The sequence below is a fragment of the Cetorhinus maximus genome, chromosome 10, assembly GCF_964194155.1.
Source record: "Cetorhinus maximus chromosome 10, sCetMax3.hap1.1, whole genome shotgun sequence".
In the NCBI taxonomy this organism is placed as follows: Eukaryota; Metazoa; Chordata; class Chondrichthyes; order Lamniformes; family Cetorhinidae; genus Cetorhinus; species Cetorhinus maximus.
In genome coordinates, this window is record NC_135888.1 from 24,694,716 (window position 1) to 24,704,462 (window position 9,747).

Sequence of the window (9,747 nt, forward strand, 5' to 3'; positions counted from 1 at the left end):
CCACACACACACAGAGACACACACAGACCCACACAAACAGACACACAGACAGAGACACATGCGCAGAAACACATTTGTATGTATGTGTGTTTGCATGTCTCTGAGACATGCAAACACACATACATACATATGCATACATGTACATGTGCACACACACACAAATAAATGCCCCTTGTGATGGTCTGTCATACAGGCCCTTACGCCCAACCTCACAGGGTCCTGAGTCACATGCTGCTAGTTTCAAATTGAAGCGCCATCTATTCACGGCCTTGTCAGACGGACAGACATAAAAAGAAAGCTTGAACACAAAATTCAGTGTTGGGTACCTATGTGCAAGCGAGTTTAAAGAATTCAGGGCTTAATTTCTGTTCAAAGTATATTCGCCTATTGTCATCGCAAAGGAAGGTTTTATTTCTACACCCCCTGCATCAACCTTTTCTCCTTGTCTAGGCTTTCAATTATCGCTGTCACAGCTGCTTACCAGAATCTTGCCCTTCTGGCTGTCATTCATGTGTGAGCCCACAGTGGGTGCTACTCAATCACAGGAGCCAGCAACAAGTGCAGCAGGAGCAGTGGCCGTGGCTCATTTTCTCCCTCTGATACCCTCAGTGATGCTGAAACTGATTGGTGTATCCCTGGCTCTGATCAGATATCTCAGCAAAGACCAGGAATAGATCCCAGAACAACTTCTTGATCTTTAGGATGTGCTGAACTCATGCCAGGCTGCTTGGGTAATGTCATTGAACGGAACCATAGTGTGTCCTGCAATAGACTCAATAACTGGAATGTGTCCATGGGGGAGGGGAGGGGGAGGTGCAAATTCAGAGATCGACCTGAGAGCTGGACAGAACTCTGCCTCCCCAGGGAAATGCACTGCAACTGGATTTAAAGGTGGGGGGCGGGGAGGGGCGGTTTAGCTCTGGCAAGAAACTAGTTTAAACAAAAGATCTGTGTTTGTAATCAACCTAATTGTTTTGAATAGAAGGATCTACTTACAATAACACTGATTAAATCCAGAGGTTTACCTGCATAAACTTCCTCCCCCATCAATGGAATCTATACTGAACATGGTGACTGCAGCGTAAATAATTCAGAGATAAGCTACTGTACCAACATACTTACGACTCAGCACCCTGTCTCTGCAGTCCTGACCTGTCAGTGTCCACTCTACTGTCGCCACCTGAATGATCACTAGCTTTGTCGTAAAAGGCTTCGGGAGCTTTCCCTTCTGTTGCCTCCTCTGTTCTTGTGGCCCTGTCGTTTTGCTCCTCAATCTTACATCCTGACAAAGCCTGGCTCAGTGGCTGCTGCTGAGCGGCCGGGAGAGTTTCACCACCCTCTCTACTCGTGCACTGACTGATAACCTCCCCATCAGAAGCTCCCTCAGCAATCGGTGTTTCTGTAGCGGTCTCTGCACCTACACTGTGGTCTCTCTGCTCTATCCTGCTGGTTTCCTTGTGGGTTGAGGCTATGATAGGTGCAGCAATTGGCAAACAGCTGGATGGTCCTGTCACTTCAAACAGATGCTGGGTCACACAGTCAGAGTCTCTGAGTACAGCTTCACTCTGCTCCCTCACCTCATTCCTCAGTCCACTCTGATAATTATGGTCACTTTGTTCTTGCCTTGCCGTGCAAGGCGGCCTACTTGCCTCACTGGAATGAGCACCAAGACTTACTGATGGCATCAGAGTTCCTAAAGGTTGGCCTGGATTTTTACCCTCCTTACACTTTAGTCTAGCACTATCTGCCCAGTCTAGACATGAGTGAGTGTTAACTACAGCTTGCGAAATTTGGTCTGTACTGCATCCTACGTCTAACTGGTTGTCTCTGAAATATTCTCTGCAGGTTCCTTTCCCCCCGCCTACTGACACAGTGTCATCGAGAGGGTTGGTCTGGAAGACACTCCACAATTTGTTTACAGTTTTCTCAGAAGATCTGATTTGGTCTGCTTTCGGTTGATGCTGTCCTGCACCCCACAATCTGGGGTCGAGGTTTTGCACACTTTGCTCCTGAACCAAGGGTTGTCTTGTTTCTAAAGCAAGAGCTGTCCATTTCCCCTGAATGTTCTGGGCGATGCAGTTCTCTGGGGTAGTATTAAACTCTTTGCCCTGAAGGATATCACTGTGCCAGCCCAAATGGCAATTACTGGCTCCTTTCCCGGGACAGTCTGTGTTGCCAACCTGCAAACTCCCCTGAGTGATCCCAGCTTTATTTTCAGTTTTGGAAGCTGCTGCTGGTTCTCCAGCAACATGTCTGTGTTCAGTCTGGCGCTGTGCACTGCAGGTGCCATGAATGTCCTGAAGCAGATCCTGCCCTTTAACATCAGTTTTGCTTTCAGTGCCAGCCCTTTCTGTATCTCTCTGCAAATACCCAGCTGCAGGCTCATCTTCCAGGTGATGTGGTCCTTTTGTATTAATGTTGTGAGATCCCTCAGCTTGCTGAGAAAGGGGAGACGGTGTCGTGTCCTGCGCTGCCATTTCTGACAATCTGCCTTCCTCCACTTGTTGGTTAAATCCTTGCACCTTGTTTTGGTTGTTTGTGAGCTTGTCCAATCTGCTATTCACTCTGGCCTTTTCAGCTAGAAACCTCAGAATTTCTTGCTCAATCCCATCGTCGCTGTCTGGGGAACTGCTGTCACCCGCGGTCACATTTTTCCAAGTCAGCCCCTCAGCCGTGCTGGATGGAGCACCGCACAACAAACCAATCTTAGGCTTTGCGATTTCAGAAATTTTGCTGCTGCTTTCACTTTCTGGCTGCTCCCCTGCCTTCTTGTTCCCTTTACGCTTCAAATTTAAATAATGTCTACAAGCTGCCTTGCTACTTTTTGATAAACAGCTTTTTAAGGGGCCATGGCTCGCAGTGAGGCCTTCACCAGTAGCCCTGAAGGTTTGGTCACCAATTCCTACACTTTGCTCAGAGTAAGTAAGGACCTCTGCTTCTGTAAATCGCACTCGCTTCTTGCACCAGCTCTTCGTATCCCTTGATCTTTTCCCCAGTTTCTTTCTGGTTTTCAAGAGATCCTTTGTAGCTGTATCCAGGTCCTCATCACTGTCCAGTGAGCTACTCTTCTCATCTGTCTGCCAAGAATCATGGACATGCTTAACACAGGACAGTTTCTCGCCAATCCAATCCATGGTAGACAATTTCTCTTCATCTCGGTTGACAGTCCTGCCGTACCAGATGTCTTGCGCCGATGAGCTACCTTTAAGTTTAATCTTAGAGGTGATGGTGCCATCGTTAGTCAGTGCAACAGGTCCCCCACTAAGCTCCGGTGGTTGACTTTCTCTCAGCTTCTCCATTCCAAGTTCATGATCAGTGCTGACATTATTCTTCATCCTTCCTTTTTGCAACAATGATGTCCGAGATGAAGACGAAGACAAAGAAGAGAACAAAGATGGAGAGTCATTCAGACTGTCTTCTCTCTTCAGTTCCTGGGGGAAGGTTCTGTTCAATTCACTCACAGCTCCGACTCCGTTCGATTTCTGACTGCTTTGGTTTGCCTTCAGAGCCAAGTAATTCTGAATTTCTTTCTCAATGCTGTCACTGCTGTCTGCAGAACTGTTTTCACTGTCCGAGGAAGACATGACTTGCTTGGAGACAGCAGTGCACTCAGTGGTTGACTTGCCTTTGCCTGCTCGCTCTTCCCTTTCAGAAGCAGCCCTATCTATAATGCTATCTGCAGATGGCTGCACTTTGGTCGCAAGAGGCCCTTCCCGTTTTGGGGAAGATTCTGACAAAGTCTCAGCTTGAAATCTTTTTTTCCAACCAAGCCTGGAGTCCGTGGTATTTCTTTCGCTTTGTGTTACAAAGTCATTGCTGGACTGATCACTCGAGTCAGTATCAGAAAGGTTGAGAGGACAGAATTCTCCAGGCTTTGGGGCACAGTGTATCCACTTCTTGCTCACAGTTGCTTCCAGTGTTTCTTTCTCCATGCTCCTCACACACGAAGAGGAATCAGCACCTTTCTGAGTGCTGGGGGGCTTGTGAGACAACAAGCCAAGGACGAAGGCAACGTCCTTGGTTTTCCCTTTCTTCTGTTCTAATTGGTAAAGTTGAATGGCTTCCTCAATCCCATCATCACTGCTAGAATCAGACAATTCTCCACATGCAGTAATGGGATTGGCCTTTGGCTCAGCAAATTCAGCATTGAGGCCCCACTGGGCATTGCTGCTTTTGTAAAGTTCCTTAAAGTGATGCCTTGCTCTTGGTTTCTTCCTGCTAGCCAACTTTTTATTACCTTTGGGATTCCCTTCACTGCCTTTCTCAGGTCTGCAGGCGGTCCCAGGTTCCCCAAAATGGCTGGACTTAGTGCTGCAAACCTGAGAGTTGGTATTCGTCACTGACTGTTTGACAAGGTGAGTTGGGTTCCCTGTGCTGGATTTGACGCATCTCTTCCTCTTCTTCTGTCCCACCTTCACCAGGTTTTCTTTATGTTCTGTCCTCCCCCCAGAAGCAAGCTCGCTCTTAGGGGCACTGGTACTAGTGCTGCCGGTCTCCTTATTCCGCTTGTCTTGCAAGAACCTTTCAATCTCTGCCTGTATACTCAGTTCAAAAGAGTCGTTGCTGCTAACACTGGAGGGAGAAGAACATCTGGATCCTGCAGCATCCAGGTCGACAATATTCACAAAGTCAAGTCCTAGTTTGGTTGGATCCACCGCTTCTTGTCCACATGAAATGCCATTGCTGACATCTGCAGCAGAGTCTTCAATGGCTTCATGTGTCCCTGGGGGAACGCTAGTGTCATGGACAGCCTTCGATATCAAGGATGGATCTTCCGTTTTCTTTTTCAAGTATTCCTGAATTGCTTCTTCTATATCTCGGTCAACAGACTCATCACTGTCCGAGTCCAGGATGCAATGGCCCAAACTGGATTCCTCTGTGCCAAGTGTGCAGGGTGGATAGCCAGTCTTCAGGTCCTCCACAGCGGCCCCCTTTAAAACTCTGATGGAGGTCCCATCTAACACACCCTCACTCTGCCGTTTTGCAGCTATGTTTGTCTGCGCGTTACTGCTGGGGTCATTGTTCATGGCACAAGGTGAGTCATTGGTTTGCAAGTTTTCTATGATCATTTGCACATTCACATTGATGGTATTTCTCACTGGAGAGAACTCCTCTCTGGAGTCAGAGAAGGCCACAGGGAGGTTGAAGTTTTGGGATGCCCCAAAGGGATGCCAATCCGTCTGTACTGCTGAGACTGGTGCCAAATTCATGAAGAACATTATAGCAGGAAAGTGACGGCCCAGACATGTGACCTGTGTTGTAGCTCCACTCACATCCTGCAAATGAAACAACACAGGAAAACTATCAGTAAACTGGTACAACTTAAATTCTCACGGGCTTCAGTGTTTTTAGTGAAATTTGCTTGTCTCCTGCCTCTGCCTCATTTGTTTCCTGAAGAAAGATGTGCATTTCTATAGCATCTTTCATGACCTCAGGAGGTCCTAAAACATTTTACAGCCAATCAAGGTCCTTTGAACTGTTGTAATGATGGAAAGATGGCAGACAATTTGCTAATGGCAAGGTTCCACAAAGAACAATGAATAAATACCCTGATCATATTTTAAGTGATGTTGGTTGAGGGATAAATATTAGCAAGGATACCACGTGGAACTTCCCTGCTTTTCTTCATCCAACTTAGATGGTGAAGGGGCTTTGGTTTAATGTCACACTCAAGAAACAACATCTCGACAGTGCAGTATTCCCTGGGACCTAAGCTCTGGAATTTCACCCTAAACCTCCCTATCTCTCCTCCCGTAAGTTGCTCTTAAAACCTACCTCTATGACCAAGTGTTTGGTCATCAGTCCTAATATGTGTTTATGTGGCTCAGTGTCAAATTTAATGATAATGTTCCTTTGAACTACCTTGGTCCATTTGACTACAATAAAGGTGCTATATAAACGCAAGCTGTTGTTGAAAATTAAACTGCTGGTAATTTGAATCGGTTATCTCATAGAATCAGTTTAAAGTGCAGACACGCTGGATGTCAATACCGATTCTGAACAAAGAAGACCTTTCGCTCAATAACAAAACAGGAGAGATAAGCTCACTTTACAAATAGTACCACTTAAATACTCTCCCCTTTCCCTGGTGTGTTACTGACCCGTTCCCAGGTCTCTGCAGATCTTAAATGAATTGCAAATTAGTCCAAAAGCAGGATTAAGAGGGATATCAGGAGGTTCTCCACACAATTGGAACACCCAGATGAAAGAGTGGGAGTTCAACCCAGGAACCATTCAAGAGCAAACTAGAGACTGCAAATTTGACTGATCAAGGAAAATGGGCCGAATTTGGGGCTATAACAGGACGTTGCTCCCCAATCTTAAAGAAGGGGATGTTCAACTGGGATTGCTGCTTCTCAGCGTTCACCTGGACCTCAGGTTCTGTGTACAGGGGTTTGGCGGTGGGGTTGGGGGTTGAGAGACAAAAAACTCAGACTATGAAGCCTGACTTAGTTGCATTGCCAACTGACACAGGCTGTTCAAACTTGTGCCAGACACAGCTCCGTGTGGTCAGTGCCCATGTAACCCAGACCCTGGTGGTCAGTGCCCATAGTACCCAGACCCTGGTGGTTAGTGTCCATGGTACCCAGACCTTTGTGATGGTCAGTGCCCATGGTACCCAGCCCCCGGTGATGGTCCGTACCCATAGTACCCAGACCCTGGTGGTCAGTGCCCATAGTACCCAGACCCTGGTGGTCAGTGCCCATAGTACCCAGACCCTGGTGGTCAGTGCCCATGGTACCCAGACCCTGGTGGTCAGTGCCCATGTAACCCAGACCCTGGTGATGGTCAGTGCCCATGATATCCAGACCCTGGTGGTCAGTGCCCATGTAACCCAGACCCTGGTGATGGTCAGTGCCTCCGAGGGGGAAAGGAGAGGGTCAGTGGCCGAACCTCACGACGTTCCGTGACCTCCGGTCACCCGCCCTACCCTCAGCGGCCGCCCGTTCGCCTCAGACCCGAGGCCCGACCGGGGCTTCCTCATCCCCGGGCTGGGAGTGGGGGAACCGACGGGCGGTACCGCACCCTCAGACCGGGGGCACCGATTAATTAACACCCTCCCCCCCCCCCCCCTCTCGGCCTTCTGGCCTCACATCGGAGGTTAGCAATAAGAAAGGAGGCGAAGCAATTAAGCGAGCGGCCCGGCCGCTGAGGACAGGCCCGAAGCCCAGAGCCTCGAGTTGAAGGCCGGCCGGGCCAGCGCCGGACAACCGCCGGGTCGGGCGCCAAAACCCAGCGCGTGCCCGGGGTGATTGACAGCTCCCGGGATGATTGACAGTTCCCGGGATGATTGACACATCCCGCGGTGATTGACAGCTCCCGGGGTGATTGGCAGTTGCCAGATCCCCGGGAGCGGCCTTGCTCGCTCACTACCTGCTGCAGCCGCCCCACTCTCTCCCAGCAGCTCCTGGCAAAGTTCAGAGCGAGGAGGCGGAGAAGCAAATAAATAAATAAATAAAAAAAATCACCGTGCAGATCCGGCCTGCTGGTGGGCAGGCGCTGCAACAGCCAGAGAGATCCCAAGCGGACTCTTCCTGTGTAGAAGCACTTGCCACAGATAGGAATTGCTTTTTGCAAAGGAGGGAAAAGCTGGGGGTAAAGGCAGCACATTTCATCGTTGCAGGCTTAGACTCGAAACGCTTGAGATCCGCAATACAGCCAGAATCAAAAAGTTAAAGTCGCCACACAGCATGCAAACAACTGCTGTGCAAAGCAGAGAACTAACTGCATTTTATTTGGACTCAACTCATTGAAAATTTTTTTTCACCTGTCCCATCGACCACCTTGCCTCCTGGAAATACCTGCATGCCTGGGTACTTTCCAAAGACACCAGCCAAGGGCATTATCTGATGTATCAGCCATGGCTCAGTGATAAAATGGAAGCCTCTGATTCAAAGGACACTAGATTCATGGACCTATTCCAGAGATAGAAGCACAAAATCCAGGCTGACACTCTCAGTGAAGCAGGAATGCTGTACTGTCAGAGGATCAGTACTGAGGGAGTGCTGCACTGTCAGAGGGTCAGTATTGAGGGAGTGCTGCACTGTCAGAGGATCAGTACTGAGGGAGTGCTGCACTGTCAGAGGATCAGTACTGAGGGAGTGCTGCACTGTCAGAGGATCAGTACTGAGGGACTGCTGCACTGTTGGAGGGTCAGTACTGAGGGAGTGCTGCACTGTCGGAGGGTCAGGACTAAGGGAGTGCTGCACTGTCGGAGGGTCAGCACTGAGGGAGTGCTGCACTGTTGGAGGGTCAGTACTGAGGGACTGCTGCACTGTTGGAGGGTCAGGACTAAGGGAGTGCTGCACTGTCGGAGGGTCAGGACTAAGGGAGTGCTGCACTGTCGGAGGGTCAGGACTAAGGGAGTGCTGCACTGTCGGAGGGTCAGGACTAAGGGAGTGCTGCACTGTCGGAGGGTCAGCACTGAGGGAGTGCTGCACTGTTGGAGGGTCAGTACTGAGGGACTGCTGCACTGTTGGAGGGTCAGGACTAAGGGAGTGCTGCACTGTCGGAGGGTCAGCACTGAGGGAGTGCTGCACTGTTGGAGGGTCAGTACTGAGGGAGTGCTGCACTGCGGGAGGGTCAGTACTGAGGGAGTGCTGCACTGTCAGAGGGGCTTACTGCAGGAGCGCTATACTGTCAGAGGGTCAGTACTAAGGGAGTGCTGCACTGTCAGGGGGTCAGTACTGAGGGAGTGCTGCACTGTTGGAGGGTCAGTACTGAGTGCTGCACTGTCAGAGGGTCAGTACTGAGGGAGTGCTGCACTGTCGGAGGGGCAGGACTAAGGGAGTGCTGCATTGTCAGAGGGTCAGTACTGAGGGTGTGCTGCACTGTCAGAGGGTCAGTACTGAGGGAGTGCTGCACTGTCAGAGGGTCAGTACTGAGGCAGCACTGCACTGCAGGAGGGTCATTACTGAGAGAGCACTGCACTTTCGGAGGGGCAGTATTTAAAGAATTTTGCACTGTCAGAGGGTCAGTACTGAGGGGGTGCTGCACTGTTGGAGGGTCAGGACTAAGGGAGTGCTGCACTGCCGGAGGGTCAGGACTCAGGGAGTGCTGCACTGTCGAAGGGTCAGTACTGAGGGAGTGCTGCACTATTGGAGGGTCAGTATTGAGGGAATGCTGCATTGCGGGAGGGTCAGTACTGAGGGAGCGCTGCACTGTCAGAGGGTCAGTATTGAGGGAGTGCAGCACTGTCAGAGGGTTAGTACTGAGGGAGTGCTGTACTGTTGGAGGGTCAGTACTGAAGGAGTGCTGCACTGTCAGAGGGCCAGTACTGAGGGAGTGCTGCACTGTTGGAGGGTCAGTACTGAGGGAGTGCTGCACTGTCAGAGGGTCAGTACTGAGGGAGTGCTGCACTGTCAGAGGGGCTTACTGAAGGAGCGCTGCACTGTCAGAGTGTCAGTACTGAGGGAGTGCAGCACTGTCAGAGGGTCAGTACTGAGGGAGTGCTGCACTGTTGGAGGGTCAGTACTGAGGGAGTGCTGCACTGTCAGAGGGTCAGTATTGAAAGAACGTTGCACTGACAGCGGGTCAGTACTGAGGGAGTGCTGCACTGTCAGAGGGTCAGTCTGAGGGAGTGCAGCACTGTCAGAGGGTCAGTACTGAGGCAGCACTGCACTACTGGAGGGTCATTACCGAGAGAGCACTGCATTGTTGGAGGGGCAGTATTGAAAGAATGATTCACTGTCAGAGGGTCAGCACTGAGGGAGTGCTGCACTGTCGGAGGGTCAGTACTGAGGGAGT

General features: G+C 50.2%; 1 protein-coding gene across 3 annotated transcripts; it reads right to left on the reverse strand.

Moving 5' to 3' along the window:
* ppp1r26 (protein phosphatase 1, regulatory subunit 26) lies at positions 1 to 7,414 on the reverse strand. 3 transcript variants are annotated; one of them, XM_078550217.1, is made up of 2 exons: positions 7,375 to 7,414; positions 1 to 5,276 (listed from the first exon to the last, which is right to left on the reverse strand). In XM_078550217.1, exon 2 carries the CDS (start codon positions 5,217 to 5,219, stop codon positions 1,119 to 1,121), a length of 4,101 nt encoding a protein of 1,366 aa, XP_078406343.1. In that variant the 5' UTR covers positions 5,220 to 5,276; positions 7,375 to 7,414; the 3' UTR covers positions 1 to 1,118. The 3 variants fall into 3 exon arrangements, with proteins under 3 accessions (XP_078406343.1, XP_078406346.1, XP_078406345.1); XM_078550220.1 differs by lacking the exon at positions 7,375 to 7,414 and adding an exon at positions 6,895 to 7,230; XM_078550219.1 differs by lacking the exon at positions 7,375 to 7,414 and adding an exon at positions 6,102 to 6,649.
* Positions 7,415 to 9,747: the final 2,333 nt, after the last annotated feature.

What these genes read in the sequence shown, in the direction of transcription:
- ppp1r26 (XM_078550217.1), bottom strand. Translation starts at nt 5,219, where the DNA reads ATGTTCTTCATGAATTTGGCACCAGTCTCAGCAGTACAGACGGATTGG.